General features: G+C 47.5%; 1 protein-coding gene across 1 annotated transcript in view; it reads left to right on the top strand.

Moving 5' to 3' along the window:
- The window catches only part of ITGA2 (integrin subunit alpha 2), a 124,506-nt gene extending 102,944 nt beyond the window's left edge, over positions 1-21,562 (top strand). The window contains exons 24-30 of the mRNA XM_029071462.2: positions 2,233-2,335; positions 5,062-5,172; positions 5,465-5,569; positions 7,116-7,229; positions 16,331-16,420; positions 19,964-20,080; positions 20,907-21,562. Of these exons, the coding sequence (XP_028927295.1) occupies positions 2,233-2,335; positions 5,062-5,172; positions 5,465-5,569; positions 7,116-7,229; positions 16,331-16,420; positions 19,964-20,080; positions 20,907-20,987 (721 nt within the window). The 3' untranslated portion in view covers positions 20,988-21,562. The remainder of the gene's footprint in view (positions 1-2,232; positions 2,336-5,061; positions 5,173-5,464; positions 5,570-7,115; positions 7,230-16,330; positions 16,421-19,963; positions 20,081-20,906) is intronic.
- Positions 21,563-25,980: the final 4,418 nt, after the last annotated feature.

Here is a 25,980-nt window from a genome sequence, read left to right as displayed (position 1 = left end):
GAGTCAGGGTGACGCAGAAGGGGGTGGGAGAAGAGGAAAGGAGGGCTTAGTCAGGGAAGGCCTCTTGGAGGAGATGGGCCTTCGATAAGGCTTTGAGGGGAAGGAGAGTCATTGTCGATTATGAAGAGGGAGGTCCGATAAAAATCTCCTAATACTGCTCAACCTCACGGAAACCAAGTGGACATCATCCTCAGCGTGGCTTAGTGGAAAGAGCACGGGCTTGGGAGTCAAGGACATGGGTTCTAATCCCCGCTTCACCATTAATCTGCTGTGGGACCTTGGGCAAGCCACTTAACTTCTCTGTGCCTCATTGCCTCATCTGTAAAATGGGGATTAAGACTGTGAGCCCCACGTGGGACAACCTGATTACCTCGTATCTACTCCAGTGCTTAGAATAGTGCTTGGCACATAATAAGCGCTTAACAAATACCATCATTATGATTATCATCATCCCCGTGGCCACGGTGATTCCATGCCTGGCTGGGAGGACAGAAGTACCTGTCTCTTGGACTTGGTTTACACCGGACCAGTCCCACCCAAGAACTATAATCCCGATCTTCCAGTCCAGATCCCGCTCACCTAGCCTTGGAGAGAACTGTCTTTAGACTGCGAGCTCGTCGTGGGCAGGGAACGTATCTGTTGGTTGTCGTATCGTACTCTCCCAAGCAGTTAGTACAGTGCTCTCCACACAATAAGTGCTCAATAAATGAGATTGAATGAATGAATGAACCGGACTAGTCTTCAAAGTTAATGGACTTGATCTGTCCTTGGGAAATTCTACCAGGTGCATTTTTCTTATGGCTTTCTTGATATTGTCACAATTTAGGTACCAAATCAGTTTTTTAAAAGGCTTCCCCTATCGGCATCCACAGTCTTTCAGTTCTGCTTTCACTGTCTAAATAGAGCCGTGTGGATTTGCGAATCTAATCTACTTCTGCCTCGGGCTATGAACACGTGTGATGGATTTTTTAGAATCCGTGTGTGTTTTGGAATGGGCTATCCGGAGGATTCAGCCATTTCTTATTTTCAAATACCAGGAAGGAGGAATGCCGCCAAAGAAATCCTTGCCGAGGAAATGTCTTTGAATCGGAACGTAGGCGAATAGAGTCCCAAATTCTTGAAACCTAAACCTAAGGGGGAAAAATTGGTATCTGAAGGTCTTTAGAAATTCAAAAGACAGTTCTTCCTCTAGACTGCGAGCTCGAGGAACGTGTTCACTAATTCTGCTTGTACTGTACTCTCTCAAGCACTTAATACGGTGTTTTGCACATAATAAGCACTCAATAAATACCACTGATTGACTGACTGATTGTTAGAAATGGCGTAGGTGACCATAGCTGTAGCACCTAGCTTCTCTGGGACAACTCAGTACTTTACTTTTGAACACTTTACCCCTTTCATTCAATGCCTACAAAACGCTAAAACGGATAGAACGTTTCCACAATCAACCAATAGTATTTCTTAAAGTCTAATTAATAATAATAATAATGTTGGTATTTGTTAAGCGCTTACTATTTGCAGAGCACTGTTCTAAGCGCTGGGGGAGACGCAGGGGAATCAGGTCGTCCCACGTGGGGCTCACAGTCTTAATCCCCATTTTACAGATGAGGGAACTGAGGCACAGAGAAGTGAAGTGACTCGCCCACAGTCACACAGCCGACAAGTGGCAGAGCTGGGATTCGAACTCATGAGCCCTGACTCCAGAGCCCGTGCTCTTTTCCACTGCGCCATGCTGCTTCTCTACAAAGAGCACCGTTCCGAGGTCTTGGGAGGCAACAGTAGAATTAAATAGATACTACTTTACCCTCAAGCAGTCTACAATATAGTCTACGGTGTAGTGCTCTGCACATAGTAAGCGCTCAGTGAATACCGCTGATGGATTGGCGGTAACAGACCTTAAAATAAACAAAAGGTAGGAAGAAGCAGTAAAGGATAAAGACAGGTACATTAGTGAGGAGGGAGGAGGGGGGAATAATTAAGCAATGTCCAAGGACTACAGGGGCAGTTGTGAGGGGAATATGAAGGTGATGAACTTAATCAGGGAAGGCCTCCTGGAGGAGGTGCGATTTCCGAACGACCTGGAAGATGGGGAGAGCAGTGGTCTACTTGGTGTTAAGCGAGAAAGAGAGTTCCAGGCCAAAAAGAGGGTGGCAAGAAAAATTAGAATGTCAAAACAGAAGTAGGTTGGTGTGGTAATCTAAAACACTGAGTTTTACCGTTCTCATCCTTCAGATCTACCAGCATGAATTTTTATGAAGTCCTTTCTGAGGGTACTGTCCCTTCCATTGTGAATAATTTTGATGAGATTGGTCCCGAATTCAATTTCTCCCTTAAGGTAAGCCTTATCCTGATTGTACTCGAGAAGATTTGTTTTTTGTTCAGACCTATTCTGCACTGCCTCCTCATTCCTCTTGCCTCTAGCCTCTTCTCAATTTAAGCGTACCCTTCATAGCAGGCATCGAGAAACAGCGTAGAAGAGGCCAGAGCTGGTAATCGGAAGGCCTGGGGTTTTCTCCCGGCTCTGCCAACCGTTGGCTGTGTGTCCTTGGGCAAACCACTTCTCAACGTCTCCGTTTCTTCATCCGTAAAAATGGGAATAATGCCAAAACCGCGCGCCCCACGTATCTACCCCAAATTACAGTGTGTCTCCTGACTCTATTGAATTCTACTCTCCCAAGCCCTTAGTAGAGTGCTCTTCACACAATAAGCACTGAATCATCGTAATTAATTATGGCATCGAAGTGCTTACTACGTGTCAAGCGCTAGCATAGATACGAGTCAATCGGGTCCAACACAGTCCCTGGTCCAAAGTCTGGAGAAGCAGCGTGGCTCAGTGGAAAGAGCACGGGCTTTGGAGTCAGGGCTCATGAGTTCGAATCCCAGCTCTGCCACTTGTCGGCTGTGTGACTGTGGGCGAGTCACTTCACTTCTCTGTGCCTCAGTTCCCTCATCTGTAAAATGGGGATTAAGACTGTGAGCCCCACGTGGGACGACCTGATTCCCCTATGTCTACCCCAGCGCTTAGAACAGTGCTCGGCACATAGTAAGCGCTTAACAAATACCAACATTTAAGTAGCAGGGAGAACGGGTGTCGAATCCCCATTTTACGGTTGAGAAAACTGAGGCTCGGAGAACTTCAGTAACTTGCGCAAGGCCGCAAGGCAGGCAAGTGGCAGGGCCGGGATTAGAATCCGTGTCCTTTGACTTCCAGGACCGTGCTCTATCCATTAGGCCTCGCTGCTTCCCAGCAATAAATATCGTCGATTATCATTCATTCATTCAATCGTATTTATCGAGCGCTTACTTTGTGCAGAGTACTGTACTGAGCGCTTGGGAGAGTACGATAGAACAATAAGCAGACACATTCTCTGCCCATGACGTACTCCCAAGCGGGAATCCGACCGTATCGTCCTCTAGCGGAACCGTCCTGGGCAGCCAGGTCAGGTGAGTAGCGAGGGATCCGGTTAATCCGAAGTAAAATCTTTGGTCTCCGGAATCTCCCCAGATTATCCTCAGACAATTCCCATGATTTCCCTGGCGCTGCAGAAATCCATCCCCCATTTTGCACCAGCCGGTCACCTGCTGATCGGGGAACAAGGGGAATTTACCGACACTGCTCCCCATTCAGATAGCAGTTGATTGATTAATCGATAATAATGATGGAATTTGTTAAGCGCTTACTATGTGCCAAGTGCTGTTCTAAGCGCTGCCTTAGATACAGGATTGTCCCACGTGGGGCTCACAGTCTTGTTCCCCTTTTAACAGATGAGGGAACTGAGGCCCAGAGAAGTCAAGCGACTTGCCCAGCATCACACAGCTGACAAGTGGCAGAGCCGGGATGAGAACCCACAATCTCTGACTCCCAAGCTTGGGTTCTTTCTGCTAAGCCACACTGCTTCTCTAATAACGGTAATCCTCATTTTACAAATGAGGTAAACGAAGTACAGAGAATTGAAGTGACTTGCCAGGCCTGTGGCAGAGGCAGGATTAGAACCCTGGTCCTTCGGACTCCCACTTCTATACCACGCTGCTTCTGTCATCAGAAAGCCCCAAACTGCTGTTTCCTAATGGTGTCCCTCCCCTTAGCCCCTCTCGGCTCTTATCTGGGGCTCATCTCTCTCCACCCCATCATACCCTGGATCGGCCAGCCCTTTCTATGCGGACCCCATTTTCCTCGGCACGCGAGCGTATCGATAATTTATAGCAATAAATGCCACGTGGGTGGATGAAAACTCATCAGATGCATTCATTTTTAGGGAGGCAGCATGGCACAGTGGACAGAGCACAGGCCTGGGAGTCAGAAGGTCACAGATTTCAATCCCCGCTCTGCCACTTGTCTGCTGCGTGGCCTTGGGCAAGTCACTTCACTTCTCTCTGCCTCGGTTACCTGATCTGTAAAATGGGGATTGAGACTGTGAGCCCCATAGAGGGCAGGGACTGAGTCCAACCTGATCAGATAAGGGACACACCCAAGGTCACACAGCAGACAAGTGATGGAGCAGGGATAATAATAATAATGGTATTTAAGTGCTTACCATGTACCAAGCACCGTTCTAACCACTGGGGTAGATACTGGGCAATTAGGTTGTCCCACGTGGGGCTCACAGTCTTAATCCCCATTTGACAGACGAGGGAACTGAGGCCCAGAAAAGTGAAGTGCTTGCCCAAGATCACACAGCAGGCAAGTGGGAGAACTGGGATTAGAACAAATGATCTCTGACTCCCAAGCCCATGCAGTTGCCACTAAGCCAAGCTGCTTTTCCCGTGATTAGAACCCGTGGCCTATGCTGTGTGACCTTGGGTGAGTCACTTAGCTTCTCTGTGCCTCAGTTGCCTCATCTCTAAAATGGGGATTAAGAGCGTGAGCCAGGGACTGTGTCCAAACCGACTAGCTTGTATCTGCTCCAATATCTAGAGCGGTGCCTGGCACATAGTAAGCTCTTAACAGATACCATAAAAAAAAAATATGTCACCCGTGTCTGTTTACACGTGATGTTGGCAAGTCAATTTGCTGTTCCGGGGCTTCACGTGACTTGACGATTTGCCGTTCCTTCGGTGTAGGTGAGCAGCGGCAGCGTTCCTATGAGCATAGCCTTGGTAACCATCCGCCTTCCTCGGTTCTCTAAAGCACAGAATCCGCTCATCTATCTAACGGCCATCCACACTGACCAGGTGAAGTCGAATATCAATCCGTTTAGCCCGGGAGATTGCGGGAGGCAGGGATGGTTAATACACCTGCGGGCGGGTGGTGACGCGGGCGAGGGTAGAATACAGGCAGGTCTGGAGAAACCAGTCAGTCGTATTTATTGAGCTCTTACTGTGTGCAAGGCACTGTACAGTGCTCTCTAGATGCAGCGTATGCCCCAACCTGCCCTCCCGATTTAATCCGCCTGCCCCCTGCTCAAGATTCGCTCAAGGGAAGCTTCACTTCCCTTTCTAACTGTGAACGTTGGTTTCTTTCCAGGATGGCGATGTGAGTTGTACTGCAGAAACAAACCCATTAAACATTGGGCAGAAACCTTTTCCCACATCTTTCAAGAAGGAGAACTTCAGAGAGTTGAACGAGCTGGTGAGGACAGAGGAAAAACACGAGACTTGAATGGTTTTCTCTGTGTTTCCACTCTTTTGTTCTTGCTCTTTGAATTATAGAGGCTTCTTTTCTCCTCTTCGTCTGCTTCACTGGGCCTTGCTCTTGTGCGTTTAAAAACTAACATGGGTTATTTAGCTAGATTCTTCCTTTTAATCATTAATAAAAATAATGTTGGTATTTGTTAAGCGCTTACTATGTGCAGAGCACTGTTCTAAGCGCTGGGGGAGATACAGGGTCATCAGGTTGTCCCACGTGAGGCTCACAGTTAATCCCCATTTTACAGATGAGGTAACTGAGGCCCAGAGAAGTGAAGTGACTCGCCCACAGTCCCGCAGCTGACGAGTGGCAGAGCCGGGATTCGAACTCATGACCTCTGACTCCCAAGCCCGTGCTCGTTCCACTGAGCCATGCTGCTTCTCTAACCCTACTCTAACCATTCCTGAGTACCGAGTTAAGGCTGAGAATATTTATACTCTGTCCTTTCGGACAAATGATTATGCTGATTATATTATGAATTCTGCTGATTATGAAGACATTCAAGCCCCTGAGAATTTAATGGTGCTAAAGTTGAGAAGCAGGGTGGCCTAGTGGAAAGAGCCTGTGCCTCAGTGTCAGAGGAGCTGGGTTCTAATTCCGGCTTCGCCACTTGCCTGCTGTGTGATCTTGAGCAAGTCGCTTCTGTGCCTCAGTTGTGCAAAATGGGAATTCAATACCAGTTCTCCCTCCTACTTATACTGTGAGCCCCATTTGGGTCCTGATTATCTCATATTTAGTCCTCAGCGCTTATAACAGTGCTTGGCACCTAGCACTTAACAATGACCACAGTGATTATTTTATTATTATTATTATTGACACTGAATGGCGGGCATCAAGATAATACACAATCATTGGTACTTACACCCTAAGGGTTCAAACCGTACGCAGGGCTGAAAAGAGTTAATGCTCAAAGCAGTGACATTATAGAAGTCCGACTACTAGAATATGCTCCAATATTGATCATTCAGAGAGGAACATATTTAGTTTCTCTGATACCTGCCTATTTGAGATGACAGACGCTAAACAACTTAATAATAATAATAATAATAATGTTGGTATTTGTTAAGCGCTTACTAGGTGCAGAGCACTGTTCTAAGCGCTGGGGGAGACACAAGGGAATCAGGTTGTCCCACGTGGGGCTCACGGTCTTAATCCCCATTTTCCAGATGAGGTAACTGAGGCACAGAGAAGTGAAGTGACTTGCCCACAGTCACCCAGCTGACAAGTGGCAGAGCTGGGATTCGAACCCATGATCTCTGACTCCAAAGCCCACGCTCTTTCCCCTGAGCCACGCTGCTTCTTCCAAAAGCAGTCTAAACCAGCTAGAGGCTGTTACGTGGTGACATTCAGGCGTAAGAATTTAAGGCAGCCACCGCATTAGGAATGCCGAAATGGGGCCGATCAAGGATTCCCATGAGTTGAACTTTCAGATGTATTTTCAAACCCACACTGACTTACTTTGTCTCTTCTCCCTTTTCTCCTCGGAAAGAACTGCAGAACCATGTCCTGCATCACTATTGATTGCGTGATCAAAAACCTAGAAGTGAAAATGGACTATTTTGTCAATGTGTCGACCAGAATCTGGAATGGGACATTTGCAGCTGTAAGTACGGCACCTGAAAGTACACACTGTATACAAAACTCACAAAATTCACAAAAGTAGCACCGTGGCCTGGCGGCAAGAGCACGGGCCCGGGAGTCGGAAGGTACTGGGTTCTAATCCCGTCTCTACCCCGGGTCTGCTGTGTGACCTTGAGGAAATCATTTAACTTCTTTGAGTTTCAGTTGCCTCATATATAAAATGGGGATTACGGTTGTGAGCCCCATATGGGACATGGACTGCGTCCAATCTGCTGCTTCTGTGGACCTTGGTCTGTGACCTTTGGGCATTTAATATTTGCTCCACCCTCATCCCCGCAGCACTTAAGTTCATATCTTTAAATTACATATTATAAATCATTTATTTGTATCACTATCTCCCCCCGCTAGACTGTAAACTCATTATGGGCAAAGAACTTGTTGGCTAATTGTGTTATATTGTACTCTCTCAAGTGCATAGTAAGTGTCCAGTAAATACCTCTGATCAATTGATTAGCTTGTATCTAACTCCAGATCTGAGTACAGCGCCTGGCACATAATAAGCGCTTAAGAAATACCATTTAAAAAGAAAAACTCCCTTCCTCTCCTTCCATTCGTTTGCACCGATCGAGTCCCTTTCGTTTAAAAGGCACTTGGTCACTTTGCCGAAATTCCTTCTTTCCCACCTCTCTCTCCCTTGAATTCTCCTCCTCTTCCTCCCACCCGTCCCCCCTAGATCCGATCGGTGTGAGGAGTCTCCCCATCTCACCTCAATTTTCCCCCTCCGCTCCCCATCTCGCTTTCTTTCCCACCAATCCTGACGCTAGTTTTCCTAATTAACATTACGGTATTTTGTTAAATGTTACAGGACGCCTAGAGCCTAGCAAAACCTCGGTGCATTAACTAAGGTTCCAACCCTCGAGGCTTCTAGTTAACCGAGCCCTCAGATGAAATCCAAAACATACCAGCCTGTAATAGTGTTAAAATCATTATTGTTGTCAGTAATGATAATGGTATTTAAGCACTTACTATGTTCCAAACTCTGTACTAAGGGCAGGGATGGATTCTTGATCATCAGATTGCACATGGTCCCCGAACAGTTTGTACGAGGAAGAAGAGGGATTTCATGCCCCTTTTACAGATGAGAAAACTGAGGTGCAGAAGTTGTGACTTGCCCAAGGTAGCAAGTAAGTAGGAGAGCAGGGATTTAATCCCAGATCCTCTGACTTCCAATCCTGTTCTGTATCCACTGGGTCGCAAAAGGTAGCTAAAGGAACTGGGCTAAAGCAGCTCATGCTAAAAATCGGTTTGTTTTTCGGAGAGGAGAGGAACGGATTGGGCAGGTCGAAACCTTTCCTAGAAGCGCCCTTTCTTGGAAGAAATCGATTTTCAGCCGCATCATGCCAAGAGGGCGTAGGCGAAAGGAAAGACGGTTCTAGATGGGAGTGTTTATACGGGAGGAAGAGAGGAAGAGGAGGCAGAAGCGGTGTGGTCTAGTGGAGAGAGCACAGGCCCGGGAGTCAGAGGACCTGGGTTCTCATCCCGGCTTCGCTACTTATCTGCTATGACACCTTGGACAGGTCACTTCACTTTTCTGTGCCTCCGTTGCCTCACCTGTAATTGAGCCGCATATTCTTTCAATAGTATTTATTGAGCGCTTACTACGTGCAGAGCACTGTACTAAGCCCTTGGAACGGATAATTCGGCAACAGATAGACAGTCCCTGCCCTTTGACGGCTCTCGGTCTAATCGGGGGACGTAGGCTGTCCAACCTGATTAGCTGTATCTACCCCAGCTGTTAGTACACGCAGTAAGTGCGTAACAAATACCACAATTATTATTATTATTTTTTATTACCATACAAAAGAATTAGCCACATTCCGCAAGGACGGAGCGGCGATCGCCCCTCCCGGGTGATTCATTCATTCGTTCAATCCTATTTATTGAAAATTTACTGCGTCCAGAGCACTGGGCAGAGCTTTTGGAAGTCTACAGTAGAATAAAGAGATACATTCCCTGCCCGCCACAGATTTATAATCTAGAAGCAGCTGGAAAGGAAAGTTCCCGAGCAGAAAATCAGAAAGGTTCTGAAAGTGGAACTGCAGATCCGAGCAACGTCTTCGTTGCAGAAAACTGCGGTGTCCTGAGACGACGGTGAAAGAATCTCAACTAGAGGTCAAACGGGGACGGGGATTTAGCCGCAGGCTGGGGCCCACTTGGAAAGATGGGAGGTGGAATAAACGGACACCAGCCCAGAGAAGCAGCTTGGTATAGTGGATAGAGCCCGGGCCTGGGTTCTAATCCCGGTTCCGCCCCTCGTCTGCTCTCTGACCTTGAGTAAGTCATTTCACTTCTCTGGGCCTCGGTTACCTCATCTGTAAAATGGGGATTAAGACCGTGAGCCCCATTCGGGACGGGGACTGTGTCCAACTCGATTGGCTTGTAATAATAATAATGTTGGTATTTGTTAAGCGCTTACTATGTGCCGAGCACTGTTCTAAGCGCTGGGGTAGACATAGGGGAATCAGGCTGTCCCACGTGGGGCTCACAGTCTTAATCCCCATTTTACAGATGAGGGAACTGAAGCCCAGAGAAGTTAAGTGACTTGCCCACAGTCACACAGCCGACAAGCGGCAGAGCTGGGATTCGAACTCATGAGCCCTGACTCCAAAGCCCGTGCTCTTTCCACTGAGCCACGCTGCTTCTCACGCTGCTTGTATCCACCCCAGGGCTTAGTAGAGTGCCTGGCACATGATAAGCCCTTAACAAATACCATCGTTTTTACTAAGCGCTTGGGAGAAACAGCATGGCCTAGTGGCAGGAGCCCAGGCCCGGGGTCAGAAGATCATGGGTTCTAATCCCAACTCCACCCCTTATCTGTGGTGTGACCCTGGGCAAGTCACTTCACTTCTCTGAACCTCCGTTACTTCATCTTAAAATAGGGATTAAGACCGTGAGCCCCATGTGGGGCAGGACTGTGACCAACCTGATTATCTCATTTCTACCCCAGCACTTAGAAGAGTGCTTGGCATGTAGTAAGCACATAACAAATGTCAAAATTATTATTATTAACTATTAGTCTGTCAGTCAGGCATTCAATTGTATTTACTGAGCACGTACTGAGTGCAGAGCACTGTATTAAGGACCCGGAAGAGGACTGTAGGACAATTGTAACAGACACATTCCCTGCCCACAACGAATTTACTGCATTACTCCGACACAATTCTCCATCCTCAAGTCACCAACAGAGCTGGAATTCTATACGAGGGGAACGAACTGAAGAATTTCAAGCTGTCTGCATGTGAATAAATATTTCTGTGGCGTTTGTTAATCGCTTACTACGTGCCAGGCATTGTACTAAGCACTGGGGTGGATAGAAGCAAATCAGGTTGGACCCAATCCCTGTCCCATGGGAGGCTCCCAGTCTTAACCCCCTGTTTTCCAAATGAGGTAGCTGAGGGCCAGAGAAGGGAAGTCACTTACCCAAGGGCACACAGCAGACACGCGGCGGAGCCGGGATTAGGAGCCAGGTCCTTGTGACTCCCAGGCCTGCGTTCCATCCACTGAGCCACGCTGTCCTCAATCCTATCGATCGTATAAATCCCTGCTAGATACCCTCCTGGAAAGACACATCACCTTCCCGGTGGCTGCTGTTCAATTTCCTGATTGGATCCCAGAACGAGGAGCCAGTGTTTCCTAAGGAAACAGGCCAGCTGGGACGAAAAGCTTGGAACTGCCTGGCAAAATCCAATCGCTGTTTGTCATGGAAAACCATCTGGTCTCTGTGGCTTAGTTTAATATCATCCATTCTCATCAAGTGCCCCCGGGACAACCTTCTCTGAGGAAACCTGCCGGTGTCCCTCTGAGGAGAGCTAGGCCTCATGGGTGACCATCGCCAGCGTGGCTTAGCGGAAAGAGCCCAGGCTTGGGAGTCGGAGGTCGTGGGTTCTAATGCCGGCTCTGCCATTCGTCAGCTGTGTGACTTTGGGCCGGTCACTTCACTTCCCTCGGCTTCAGTGTCCTCATCTGTAAAATGGGGATGAAATCCGTGAGCCTTACGTGGGACCCCCTGATTACCTTGTATCTACTCCAGCGCTTAGAACAGTGCTTGGCACATAATAAGCGCTTAACAAATGCCATCGTTATTATTATCTCCAGTTGCTTTCCTCCTATGAGTTAACTGACAGAACAGATAGTGCTGCGATCCATCCGTGGCATTTACTGAGCACTATGTGCGGTAGGTTGAGTCCGGGCCTGGGAGTCAGAAAGACCTGGGTTCTAATCCTAACTCTGCCACCTGTGTGCTGTGTGACCTTGGCCAGGTCACTTCACTTCTCGGGGCCTCAGCTCCCTCATCTGTCAAATGGGGATCGAGACTGAGCCCCGTATGGGCCGGGGACTGTTTCCAGCCCGATTTGCTTGTATCAACCCCAGCGTTCAGTACAATGTCTGGCCCGTAGTAAGCACTTAACAAAGACCAAAATTATCATTATCATTATGATCATGATATGATTATGATTAGAGAAGCAGCGTGGCTCAGTGGAAAGTGCACGGGCTTTGGAGTCAGGACTCATGAGTTCGAATCCCAGCTCTGCCACTGTCAGCTGTGTGACTGTGGGCAAGTCACTTAACTTCTCTGTGCCTCAGTTCCCTCATCTGTAAAATGGGGATTAAGACTGTGAGCCCCACGTGGGACAACCTGATTCCCCTGTGTCTACCCCAGCGCTTAGAACAGTGCTCGGCACATAGTAAGCGCTTAACAAATACCAATATTATCATTATTATTATTATCATTATCATCCCGACACAACGGAATTAGCAGCCGCTCTCTGCAAGGACGGAGTGGTGATTTCCCCCCTCCCGGGTGATTCATTCATTCATCCAATCGCATTTATTGAGCGCTTACAATGTGCAGAACCCTGTTCTAAGCATTTGGGAGAGTCCAAAAGAGCAATAAACAGACACATTCCCTGCCCGCAGTGAGCTTACAGTTTAGAGGGAGCTGGAGAGGTCTGGCTAGTCTCAGCCCACCCAAGGAGTGAGAAGCAGTTGGGAATTAAAGAGATTCAAGATTTCCACCTCCTGCTATTCAGCCAGTAAACAAACCACATTTCCTCTCTGGATTGCCCTCAACATCACCATCCACCCCACTTTTCCCACCCGCCCACTCCCAGCTAACTCTGTCCATAGCTTGAGACGGCAAACGCTCCAAAGACAATAAAACTCCTTCCCAGTTGGCAAAATTCCCGTGAGGAGCCTTAGGTCTGCAGCTGCCTCTCAATGTCTCTATTTACTGTTCTACTGTACTCTTCCAAGCGGTTAGTACAGTGCGCTGCACACAGGAAGCGCTCACTAAATATGATCGAATGAATATTTATAATTGAGGAATTATTCCAGCATTTCTATTAGCTTGGACTTCTTTGAGGGGAGCTGGTAAATGGTTTGGCATGTGCACATTCATTCGTTCATTCAATACTATTTATTGAGCGCTTACTATGTGCAGAGCACTGTACTAAGCGCTTGGAATGTACAAATCGGTAACAGAGAGAGACAGTCCCTGCCCTTTGACGGGCTTACGGTCTAAGTGGGGGAGACGGACGGACAAAAACGATAGCGATAAATAGAATCAAGGGGGTGAACATCTCATTAAAACAATAGCAAATAAATAGAATCAAGGTGATGTACATCTCATTAACAAAATAATAGGGTGATGAAAATATATACAATTGAGTGGTCAAGCACAGTGCTGAGGTGAGGGGAAGGGAGGGGGGGGAGGAGCAGCAGAGGGAAAGGGGGGGAAAGAGGGCTTAGCTGAGGGGAGGTGAAGTGGGGGTAGAGGGGAAGCGGAAGGAGCAGAGGGAAAAGGGGACATTGGAAAGACATGATTTTTCTACCACACTGTTTTGAGGAACAGAGAGAAAGGTGGGTCGGTCAGAGAGTAATTATCAACTTCTAAGGGAAACAGTCACCTTTCATTCATTCATTCATTCATTCAATCATATTTATTGAGTGCTTACTGAGTGCAGAGCACTATTCTAAGCATTTGGGACAGTACGGTCCAACAGTAAATGACACATTCCCTGCCTGCAATGAGCTTGCAGCCTAGAGGATGAATTTACAGTCTAGAGGTCTGTAATTGTACTGGAGATCCAGTGTGTCAAAGCCCAAACTCACATTTTCATTATTATTATTCATAATAATAGCAATGACAATAACAATAATAATAATGGTCTCTGTTAAGCGTTTACTATGTGTCAAACACTATTCTAAGCACTGGGGTAGAGACAAGCTAATCGGGTTGGACACAGTCTCTGTCCCACATGGGGCTCACGGTCATAATCCATATTTTACAAATGAGACAGCTGAGGTATAGAGAAGTGAAATGGTTTGCCCAAAGTTACACAGTAGACAAGTGGTTCTGGGGTTAAAACCCAGATCCTTCTGACTCCCAGGCCTGTGCCCTATCCACTAGACCATGCTGCTTCCATACCCTTTTCAAATGCAATCAGATAACTTGGATACCTAGGACGTTGTCCTATTGAACTCTCCCAAGCGCTTAGTACAGTCCTTCGCACAAAGTAAGTGCTCAATAAATACGACCGAATGACCGCGCACGTATCTGTGTGAAGTCACTGGATGGCTAATTTAACACACCCTAACTTCACCAGAAATTCTGGCTCCAATCTGACCCGCTCAGGGTTTTGAAGTTTTCTTACTGACCAATGGTCATCTCTCCTATAGCAGCGATAAATAGATTTCTCTTTCGAAAGTCTTCCTCCCCTCCTTTTGGGAAAAGGAGAAAGGGCGTGTACAATTTCATCCCAAACCAGGCATCCTAAGACTCCCTGAAATTTGTGTAACAACAATGCAGTTAAATATCATCGCTTATGGAGTGCATCTCTCCTACGAATCAACGCCTTATCATGGCAGGAGAGTGTGCGTACGCTGATGAAGTTTAGAGCTACGGCTTACAAGGCCATCCACAATGGAAAGTTCTAAGCCGAAGCGTCAGACGAAGTTGATTCACCTGTGTTGGGCAGCGGGGGCATGGGAAAGAGTCAAAGGCCGATGATCGAGTGATCGAAGCGTTGATCAAAGGACCATGGCAGAGACTCAAGGTTTCACTGCGCGGAAGAAGGCGATGATAAACCACTTCCGAATCTCTACTGAGAAAAGCCTATGGATACACATACCGGAATGATTTTATGATAGAAGACGGGACGGACCGAAAAGGGTGTGTCCACGGAGTCGTTATGGGTCGGAAACGAGTCGACGGCGTTTGAAGAAGACGGAGGGCAGGGAGAATTTGAAAGATCCTATTGTTTGGGCTCAAGAACTTGCCCTCTGCCTTTGCCTCCTAAAATTTCCCATCCCCCTTCCAAACTCAATTGCTTCTCCAGTGACCCCAGATTGCTTCTGTCACCCTCCACCTGCCTAAGAGAAAACTCCCAATCTTCTAAACTGCCGTTTAATTCCAATCTGGCTTCCATCCCCTTCTCTCCACAGAATCTGCCCCTCAAAGGACCCCAGTGATCTCTTTCTTACAACATCCAACAGCCTCTACTTCATCGTAATCCTTCTCAACCCCTCAGCTGCCTTTTTCACTGTGGACCAACCCCTTCTCCTGGACACATTATCCAAACTCTCCAGATGTTGTCCTCTGCTGGTTCTCCTTATCTCTGCCTTATCTCATGCTCAATCTTTTTCACGGGCTCCTCCTCTGCCTCCCACCGCTAACTGTGGGGGCATCTCCAGGCTCAGGACTGGGTCCCCTTCTGTCCTCCATCTAAACCCACTCCCTTGGAGGACTCATTCGCTCCCATGGCTTCAACTACCATCTCTATGTGGATGATTCCCATATCTACATCTCCACCCCTGATCTCTCTCCTTCTCTGCAGTCTCCCAATTCCACCTGCCTTCAGGACATCCCTCCTGCCTCAGAAGCCTGTAATCTTTGTGTTATCCTCGAATCATCTCTCTCATTCAACCCGCATCTTCAATCTGTCAGCAAATCCCGTTAGTGACACCTTCACAACATCGCCAAAACCGACCCTTTCTTCTCCATCCTGCTACTTCGTTAATCCAAACACTAATCCTATCCCGCCTTGATTACAGTATCAGCCTCCTTGCTGACCTCCCTGCCTTCTGTCTCTCCCCGCTCCAGTCCCTACTTCATTCTGCTGCCTGGATCATTTTTCTATTGAAACTTTCAGTCCATATTGCAGAGAAGCAGCGTGGTTCAGTGGAAAGAGCCCGGGCTTGGGAGTCAGAGGTCAGGGGTTCGAATCCCGGCTCTGCCACTTGTCAGCTTTGTGACCGTGGGCAAGTCACTTCACTTCTCTGTGCCTCAGGAACCTCATCTGTAAAATGGGGATTAACTGTGAGTCTCATGTGGGACAATCTGATTACTCTGTATCTACCCCAGCACTTAGAACTTGGCTCTGCACATAGTAAGCGCTGAACAAATACCAACATTATTATTATTATTATATTTCTCCACTCCTCAAGAACCTCCATTGGTTGCCCAATGACTTCCAGATCAAATAAAAACTCCTCACCATTGGCTTTAGAGGACTCAATCACCTTGCCCTCTTCCACCTCATTTCCCTGACTTCCTACCACATCCCAGCCCACACTCTTCATGCCTCTATTGCCAACCTACTCACCGTACCTCAGTCTCATCTACCTCGCAGCTTACCTCTCGCCCGTATCCTACTTCTGGCCTGGAGTGCCCTCCCCCTTCATATCTGACCGAGGATTACTCTCCCCTTCTTTGAGGGCTTATTCAAAGCACATCATCTCCAAGAGGCCTTCCCAACCAGGCCCTCATTTCCTCTTCTCCCACTCCCTTCTGCATCGCCCTTGGACTTGGACCGTTTAATCACCCCTCCCTCAAACACACAGCACTTATGTACATATCTGTAATTTATTCATTTATTTCTGTTAGTACCCCCCTCCGGTCAATAAGCTCGTTTTGCGCAGGGAACGGATCTACCGACTCTGTTATATTGTCCTCTCCCGAGCAGTTAGTACAATGCTCTGCCCACTGTAAGCGCTCAATAGATAACAATCGATTGATTGATTGTGCTTCCGATTGGTAACCCAACCTTCATGTTTATTTCCCAGTCGACGTTCCAGACGATAAAACTGGAAGCAGAAGCCGAAATCAACACCTACGATCCACAGATATACGTGATTGAAGAAAAGAGTGTGACGGTGAGTGAGACTAATTCTCTTCTGAAATGTCAAGGGTTGGAATAGCAGGCTGAGAGTCCAAAATCCTTAGGGAAGGGGTAAAGACTCTGACTTTTTTAAGAAGAAAAGAAGTCTTTCAGCTAGGCTCCCTGGGGAGGTTTCTAAAGAGGGAAAAGCCCAAAATAGGAGCAAAAAGAGGATTCAGAAACAACGGATATGCTTCCCCCCCGCTCCTCCCGCCCCACCATCCAAACCAACACCCAACTTCCTCCAACACAGCTTTCAGCTTTTTCACTTTCTCGGTCACATTTCCTCTTGCCTCCTGCTCTTCTAGTGCTTCTTTTCCTCTCCCGTTCTCTCTTGGTCTTCCCCTGTCTTCGCCACTCATTTTTATTTCTGTTTGCACCCAGTCTCCTTTCCACCTGGGCCCCGTTCCTTGTTCAGGTGGGCACGGGGTAAAATGTCTGCTAACCACCCCTTCCAGTTCCTTTGATGGCTTTGATGCCCCTCTTTCCCCCCGTTCCCTTTCTCAGCCTTTTTAAGCCTGCCTGAGGAGTCTCTTCTTGTGCCCTGGAGGTTTCCCTGCCCTTAGGAGGGTAGGAAGGAGCTAGGGATGAGGGAACATCACTGGAAATGGAGCGGAAGGAAAGAGCCGGCCGCAGAAACGTTGGCCGCTCTCCTGTAGAGCGGGGCAGGACGGGGTCTAGGGCCGCGTGATCGTCCTGGCAGTCCGTCACTGCCCCAGAGGGAAGGCTGGTGGGGGATCAGAGCCGCACCCCGCTCCCCAGTGTCTTTTCCCTTCCTTCTCCCCTTTCTCGTGTGGTAGCGCCTCAGCCTGGCCCAACCCCGGAGAGTAGCGGGAGAAGAATGCAAGAGTTGGGGGAAAATCCGCTACATCCAAAATCTGGCTCAAGCTAGACCCGTCCTACCTGTCCTTCCTCGTCCCCACACTCCGCTCAAACCCGTCCCCTGACTACCCCTTCCTCCCCTCGCCCTCTTCACGTGCCCCGTGCCAACTGGCTCCGTCCTAGACTGCTCTTGCCTCTCCCAGGGCCCACCCGAGACCCTAGATTTAACATTCTGCCTGCTCTAAAATCACTGACTGTTCTCAGGTTGTGGTGAACAATCTTTGGTATTTACAGTCGGTGGGATTTATCGGGTGCCTACTGGATGCAGAGCACTCTACTGAGCGCTTGAATAAGCCCATCAAAGAGCAGGGACTGTCGCTCTCTGTTACTGATTTGTAAATTCCAAGCGCTTAGTACAGTGCCCTGCACCTAGTAAGCGTTCAATAAATACTATTGAATGAATGAATGAATCTGCATCCGAGCTCACACACACAAACACACGGCATCTGAGAGCACTTTGTTTCGATCAGCCTGTTCTTCCAAATTGGACACTGCTGTTTGCCATGTCCGTGCACAGTGTTTCCATTCAAGAAAAACGTAAACGGCACTGTCGATAAAGGCCTCTGCACACCCGCGCGTTTCCACGGCAAACAAAGAGGCCGTTGTGTCGGCCCCGGCCCCGGCTTTCTTGCCCCCGCTCTGAGCCCGCAGTTGGAAGATGCCCCATCGATCACAACTCTTGCCCAGCTTAGCCGCCAACCCGTCACGCCGAGGACCCGTCGGCCTCTCGGGGCTTTTTTGTCGCGCTTTTCTCAGGTTACCCTGAGGTGAGACGGGCCACGGGGACATCGGCCCTCGGAACAAGTAACACGATCCATAGTAGAGCTCTGTGCTACAGCCGCTGTTAATAATAATTACGGTACTTGTTCAGCGCTTATTATGTGCCAAGCACCGTTCAAAGAGCCGGGGGAGATACAAGTTACTCAGGTTGGACACCGTTCCTGTCCCACACGGGGCTCACACTCATCATCCTCGTTGTACAGATGAGGTAACTGAGGCCAAATAAGTGAAGTGACTCGACCAGGGTCACAGCAGACAAGTGGCGGAGCTGGGATCGGAACCCGTATCCTTCTGCATCCCAGGCTGTGCTACATCACCTATACCATGCTTGCTGCTTCTAAGAGCTTGGGAGAGTACAAGATAATTCTGGTCTCCCAGGAATACTGGAATAAACTAGTCGGGAAATAAGCTGAAGTTCCACACTGTGGTTGCTCATTGGCTTCCAGCGAATGTGGTTCTGGGCAACCGAAATGAAATTTAGTGTCTGCCACAAAGACCTCCACTTCAGAGGTTGAGTGATCTTCCTTTTTTTTTTAAATTATGGTGTTTATTAAGCTCTCACTATGTGCCAGGCACCGCATTAAGCGCTGGGGTAGATACGAGCCAATCAGTCTGGACGCAGTCCCTGTCCCACGTGGGGCTCACAGTCTTAATCCCCATTTTACAGCTGAGGGAACTGAGGCAGTGAGAAATGAGGTGGTTCGCCGAAGGTCACATGGCAGACAAGTGGCGGAGCCGGGATTAGAACCCATGACCTGACTCCCAGGCCCGGGCTCTAGACACTATAACGTGTTGCTTCTCAAGCACTTGAGAGATTATAATAAAATAAGAGTTGGTCAACAATCAGGATGATAACTAGAACCTAGTTCCTTTCTGAGATTAAGTCCTGGGCTGACTAGTTCAAGCACGGATTTTTGATCTTTAGAGAGCTAACGGTGAAACGAGTTTCACGATTAGCCTTTGAGTTAATGGAAAACAGTTTAGCTAATTATGCCTGAGGCACTTCCTCTCGCTTAGAACTATGAGATCATTTTCATTAGAAGCCAGATCCTAGCAAGGGTGCATTTTTATACACCTAAATAATGAAATGAGAACGGTTCAACCGCAGCCTCGGTAAAATAGGATAGCACCGCCATCGCTTGCCGATGAGAAAGACAAAGCACAATCTGTATTATTACTCGGAAACTTCAAGGATCTGCTCTGAAGGCCACGTTTCAGTTCTCGGAGCCGGGCCGAGGAAAACGAAAGGAAAATACAAACACACATCTAGTTCCAAATGAAGGCGCTCCCGCCATTTCATCTCAGTGTTATCGCAATCAAATGAAATAGATGTTTCCCTTCCGTTGCTGCGTCCCTCCGGGACGATGCTTTTCGAATTCACTCTTTGAAGAGATGGTTGAAATTCTTTCCACAGCGTAAAAAAAGATAGGTTAAGGCGAGTTAGTTGCAGAATGCTCCCTGCTGAAACCATTAAATCTATCATTCCATTACAAAGTTCACAAAGATTGTGCAGGGAGAAAGATCCGGAGGGTCACACCTACCGTTAAAGCTGGTCTGACAACACGAGGACGTCAGTTTGAGCTCTGAGCGGATTCCTTCGCAAAGGCTTCCGGACGGCGGGGACCTAGTTGCCTCGACGGAGGAAACGAAGGCCGATTCGTGTTTGGAAATTCCTATCGAATTCTTGAACCACAGACAGTGGAAATACGTTGGATTTGTCGCGCTCTTATTTCTGAACGCCGTAAGGCGTTTTCCACACAGTTAGCGACTGGAAATTAAAGGGGAAAAAACAGGCCCACGCTTGGTTGTGCTTTGCAGGTTAATCTGTACGTGAAAATGTACTCTGGAATACTTTCGGCTATAAATGTCTTTCCAGATTCCACTGACTATCATGAAGCCTCACGAGAAAGCCGAGGTCCCGAAAGGCGTGGTGGTAGGAAGTACCATCGCTGGGCTTCTTTTGCTGTTGGCCTTAAGCACGCTTTTATGGAAGGTAAGCCGAGGGTTCCCGCGGGATTTCAAAACCACCTCTTCCCCGTCTCCGGTGTCCTTAAGCACACACAAACACAGGTGGGATCACGTGGCCCAAACCTCCCACCCTGGCCGATTCCACACGGGCAAAACTCTCTGCTCCGCCGGGCTCGTCGCTCGAGTCCCGAGAAGCGTTCTAGCAAGACCTTCCCCTTACCTCTTCAAGGGCCGCAGGGCTTCACTAATTGTTGCATTTAAGCCCTCGCTATGCGTCAGGCACTGTACTGAGCGCTGGGGTGGACACAAAAAATCAGGTTGGACACAGTCCCTGTCCCTCATGGGGCAGCCGTGTGACTGTGGGCAGGTCACTTCACTTCTCTGTGCCTCAGTGACCTCATCTGTAAAATGGGGATGAAGACTGTGAGCCCCACGTGGGACAACCTGATGACCCTGTATCTCCCCCAGCGCTTAACAAATACCAACGTTATTATTATTAGAAGTGCTTAACAAATGCCATTTTAAAAAGAATAGGAGGCTATTCAGATTCTTCTGGAGTCCTAGGGACAAGGCAGACAAGAGGCACGGAGTCCTTAATTTAGGTTAAAAGGGCAACCAGGAGTGCATGGTGATGGATTTTAGAACAGTGCTTGGCACGTAGCAAGCGCTTAACAAATGCCATCATTATTATCATTATTATTATTTGACCGGAATAATAATAATTATTTTATATAATACATTATTAATAGATCATCATTATTATTATTATTCTTCTTCATGGAATGATAATTATTATTATTTTGACCGGAAGGCACAGCTGACTGACACCTGACTCCGCCAATTTTTTGCAGCTCGGTTTCTTCAAACGGAAGTATGAGAAGATGATGAAGAATCCAGAAGAGGCCGATGAGACCACAGAACTTGGCAGCTGAATCACCTGATAAAGTTTACCGAAACTCCGTCTGCCGCGGCGGCGACTTGATCCCTAAGTGCCTGGTGTTTTTAAATGGGAAAAAAAAAAAGAGTTTGATAATTTTATAAGTAACAGAAATTTTATTTTAAAACTAACTGCTGGGCAGTTAAGGGGAGAGGATTGTTGGGTGCTTGTTTATTGGGACTCGATCTTTTTTTATACGCTTTTTGGCTGGCAGGTCCAGTGGTTTTACATTAGGTTTACACGTTGAGCCAGAAAACTCCAATTCTTCTCCAGTCAAGTGTTGTAAAGTTGTTGTTTTTTTAAGAGCGGTTTTTCACATCTTGAGGGATTTAAATGTTGTCCTTAGTAGTGCTTTATATCCTGCTAAAATAATAGCTTAACATCCTGCGGAATTTTAATCAGACCTTTATGTATCTTAGCATACGGTTGAACTATAGTTCGTATCTATATATTTCAGGCTCTTTCATTATGCATTCGATCGTATTTATTGAGCGCTTGCCGTGTGCAGAGCACTGTACTGAGCACTTGGGAGAGTACAATACGGCAGTCAACGGACACATTCCCTGCCCTCGACGGGCTTACGGTCTCGGGCGGGAGTCGGACATTAATGTAAATAAATGACGGATAAGCGGTGTGGGGCTGGTAGGCGGAGACGAATAAAGGGAGCGAGTCAGGGAGACGCAGAAGGGAGTGGGAGAAGAGGAAAGGAGGGCTTAGTGCCCTGTGATAGAAACGGATCACACGGCCCTGCAATACTTGAGGTCATTCAGTAGTCTAAATTCAATCTCTCCTGGTCTGTTCCGAGCTACGTCCGATATGCTTGGTCCCCGCGGAATGTAAAATCAGCGTTGGGGAACTAATTTAGAATTCCTGGATATCCCACCGCTTAGCGCGTTTTCATTCTATTACTATGCCTTCCAATCACCTGAACCCCTCGTGAGGAAAATGGGCCAAAATATATGATAGCCGACTGGGGGAATGACAGGGGTTTTTTACACATGTGCTTCTCAGGCATTTTTAAACTGCACTGTGTAACAAGTCACGTGATAGGGAATCCTTTTCAAGCTTCAGAGGCCTAACCCCGTGGTACGTTTATGCTTCGAAATATACCCCTTAGTATTTGGGGATTTTTTTATTTTTAGACAAAAAAAGAACCGTCCATTTCATAAATGGAATTCTTGCCGTGGAAACGGGGATTATTGAAAACAAACAAAAGTCAAAGATAGGGTGGGTTTAGTGATCACTGAACAGGGTGAATCTTCTCGGCAACGGGTCCCGGAGGGCAGCTGTCTATTATTCATTCAGTCGTATTTATTGAGCGCTTACTGTGTGCGGAGCACTGTACTGGGTGCTTGGAAAACACAACACAACAATCCCACCCGACAATTTGCTTGGAAAGTACAATTCGATATCAACCAGAATCTCGAGAGGGCAATTGGGTCAGGACTTTAAGACTGTTTACCATCGGCTTGAAATGTGAAAGAACAAAAGGGAGAATACCCCCAGTTACTGATTTTCTATAAAAATAAAATCGAAGCTATCTTCTTAAAACCCAAGATAAACCATTCGGCGCTCCTGGAAATCTTAAGGCACAATCAGTTTACTGGGACATCAGTCGATCAATCTTATTTATTGAGCACCTGCTGTTTGCAAAGCACTGTGCTAAGCGCTTGGGAGAGTACAATATGTAAGAGTCGGGTGATACGTTCCCTGCCCACAGCGAGCTTGCGGTCTAGTGGAAGCTTTATAGTCCGGTGGTACTAATTCACGCAGCTTCCCCAGGATACACGCGATGGCTACCCATCCATGCTAGCGATCCATGCTAAATTGATCAATTACCATCAGTAAAGCAATTAGGGAATATTTATCCGAGAAACGGAGTCGGTTTGGAGGCAGGATGCCGTGAGCGTGATTTGGTGTGCACGTGTGTCTCATCGGACACCAGATCCTCTACGGTCTTATGCTGGGTCCCGTGAGAGAGCAACCCCAGCATTTTAGGGGGACTGTATCGAAACCGCGCCTGTAATATTGATTCCTTTTCTATTTTGCTTGTTTATTTTGAATTCTTTCACTCTCAATTCGGACGTGTAACGTTAAGTTTTAGAAGCCGTTTAACAGGGTGCACTAAATAGATCTAAATAGAGCCGGAAGTTAAACGTGGTAGAACAATTAAAGCACAGATGAAACGGAAAGAAAATTTCTTCAGAGGAGCAAATCAAGGCCTAGAGGAGATAACCGTTCGGTTGAAACGTAGTGATGGTGATTATTATGATTCTAAATTGGGACAGGCAGATGATCTCAAAATGCTCTTTGCTTTATTTCTGCAGCTGCCATAGGAGGTACTAACGAATAAATGTTATGAAAAAGCAGTGAAATCTTAGGAATGATTCTGCCACGCCCTTCATAAAAGCTTTGCAGGAATACTATCATATTCAATCGTATTGAATGAGCACTTACTCTGTGCAGAGCCCCGTACTAAGCGCTTGGGAAAGTACGAACAAGTTGTTCCCTTGAAAGCATCAACTGTGAACATTGGCAAGGTTCCACATCCCATTTCTGACTCCCTAGGCCAGTTGGATTTTCTTTTCTATCTGCCGCCCGTGCACTTAACGTGGAAGCAAAACCTGACACAGTGAATAAAATCGTAGCGTCTGTATTTACAGCTAAAATCTTTGACTATAGTAATGAGGATTTTTTATTTTCTTAAACAGCTGGCACCTATAACAGAAATTTCAGTTTGATTATTCAAATGCTCTTAAAATAACAGAGTTGTGCGGCGGAGGCGGGCGCTAACGCTTACAGTTTATGCCTTTCTCCGGCACCTCTAGGGTTTGCGAATTGCAATTTAAGGGGAAATTAAATTGCAAGCTAGAAGGCTCCCAAAGAATCTCCTAGGGCATCCGGGTTCGGGAACGCTGAAAGCAGCGGGCGAACGTTGGCGGCACGGACGGTAGCGGCTACTGAGATGGCTTTTCGGGCATTCGCTCTCCGGTCTGTGGAACTGTATTAAGCGCTCAGGAGAGTACGACAGTAGAACCGACACATTCCCAGCCCACAACGAGTTTATAGTCTAAAGGGGGAGACAGGCGTTAATATAAATAAGTTACAGATATATACATAGGTGTCGGGGAGCTGGGGGGGGGGGGGATGAAAAAAGGGAACCAGTAAGGGTGATGCAGAAGGGAGTGGGAGAAGAGGAAAGGAGGGCGCGGTCGGGGAAGGCCTCTTGGAGGAGATGGGCCTTTAAATAAGGCTTTGAAAGGGGGAGTCACTGTCAGATACGAAGAGGGAGGGCGTTCCAGGCCGGAGGCAGGACGTGGGCGAGAGGTCGACGGCGAGATAGAGGAGATGGAGGTAGCGTGAGAAGGCTGGCGTTAGAGGAACAGAGTGTGCGGGCTGGGTTGGTGTAGCAGAGGAGCGAGGTGAGGTAGGTGGCAAGGTGATTGCACGCTTTAAAGTTGATGGTAAGAATAATAAAAATACTATTTGATAAGCGCTTACTAGGTGCCAAGCACTGTTCTATGTGCTGGGGTGGATACAAGGTCATCAGGTTGACCCACGTGGGGCTCACAGTCTTCACCCCCATTTTACAGATGAGGGAACTGAGGCCCAGAGAAGTGAAGCGATTTGTCCAAGGTCACCCAGCAGACAAGTGGCGGAAGTTTGTTTGATGTAGAGAGGGATGGGCAACCACCGGAGGTTCTGGAGTGGGGAAACGTGGCCTGAATGTTCTTTTGTAGAAAAATAATGCGGGCACCAGAGTCAAATATGGACCGGAGTGGGGAGAGACAGGACCCAAGGAGGTCAGCAAGGAGGCTGATATAGTGATCGAGGCGGGATAAAATAAATGTGCCGGCGTAGAAACTATAGAGATAAACAGATTGACCACGGTCGCCGTGCCACGTAAGGCCGGGAGGAGGAGTGTGGAATTTCCAGTTTAAAAATGAGGAAACTGAGACCCGGGACAGTTAAGTGATCTGGCCCAGGGTCACCGGAGCAGGCAGGTGACAGAATTGGAATTAGAACCCAGAGTCCAGGCTCTTTCCGCTAGGTTACTCTGTTTCCCATCTGTTGCTTCCAACAGGCGATCCCTCAGAATCCTTTTCCAACTGGGAAAAAGTTCCTCAACAAGGGTTCACCTATAAACCCTTCTCTTTATTCGTGTACAAAGATGGTTGATCCAATGCAAATATCACACTATTTCAAGATTTCTGTTCCGGTAATCTACGCCAATGCCATCTGATGTTGAAAACTGTAAGCGCTGGAAATAGCCGAAATCAAACCAAATGTGTTTCGTTATAAAGCGAACTTAGAGAAAATGACTCTAAGCCCTTAATTTGAATTTTAAATAATTTATTCCATCATTTTCTAGCCTAGACCTGACAATTCTATTATTCTATTTATTGCTATTGTTCTTGTCCGTCTGTCTCCCCCTATTAGACTGTGAGCCCGTCATTCGGCAGAGATTGTCCCTATCTGTTGCCGATTTGTCCACTCCAAGCGCTTAGCACAGTGTTCTGCACATAGTAAGCGCTCAATAAATACTATTGAATGAATGAATGAATGAATGAATGACTATACCGCCCTCTGCTGGGCCTTCTCTCTTCCTACATCACTGCATTGCAGGAATCCAATTTTCCAATGAAAAATAATAAAAATGATCATTTCACCTATTGAAGTCTCAGAGTGGTCTATAATGATAATAATAATGGTGGTATTTGTTAAGCCCTTGCTATGGCCAAAGCACTGTTCTAAGCGCTGGGGGGGGGGATACAGGTTGTCTCTCAGTTTTTAATCTCCATTTTCCAGAGGGAACTGAGGCCCAGAAATGAAGCGACTTGCCCAAGGTCACGCAGCTGGCGAGCGGCGGAGCCGGGATTCCAACCCACGTCTTCCGACTCCCAAGCCCGGGCTCTCTCCGCTGAGACACGTCGCTTCTCGGAGAGTGGACGGTCACCGCAGCAGCTGCGGAAAATTTGCAAAGCGGC

The sequence above is a fragment of the Ornithorhynchus anatinus genome, chromosome 1 (assembly GCF_004115215.2).
Source record: "Ornithorhynchus anatinus isolate Pmale09 chromosome 1, mOrnAna1.pri.v4, whole genome shotgun sequence".
NCBI lineage: Eukaryota > Metazoa > Chordata > Mammalia > Monotremata > Ornithorhynchidae > Ornithorhynchus > Ornithorhynchus anatinus.
The sequence above is the reverse complement of the archived record's forward strand: the minus strand, read 5'-3'. Positions and strand labels throughout refer to the sequence as shown.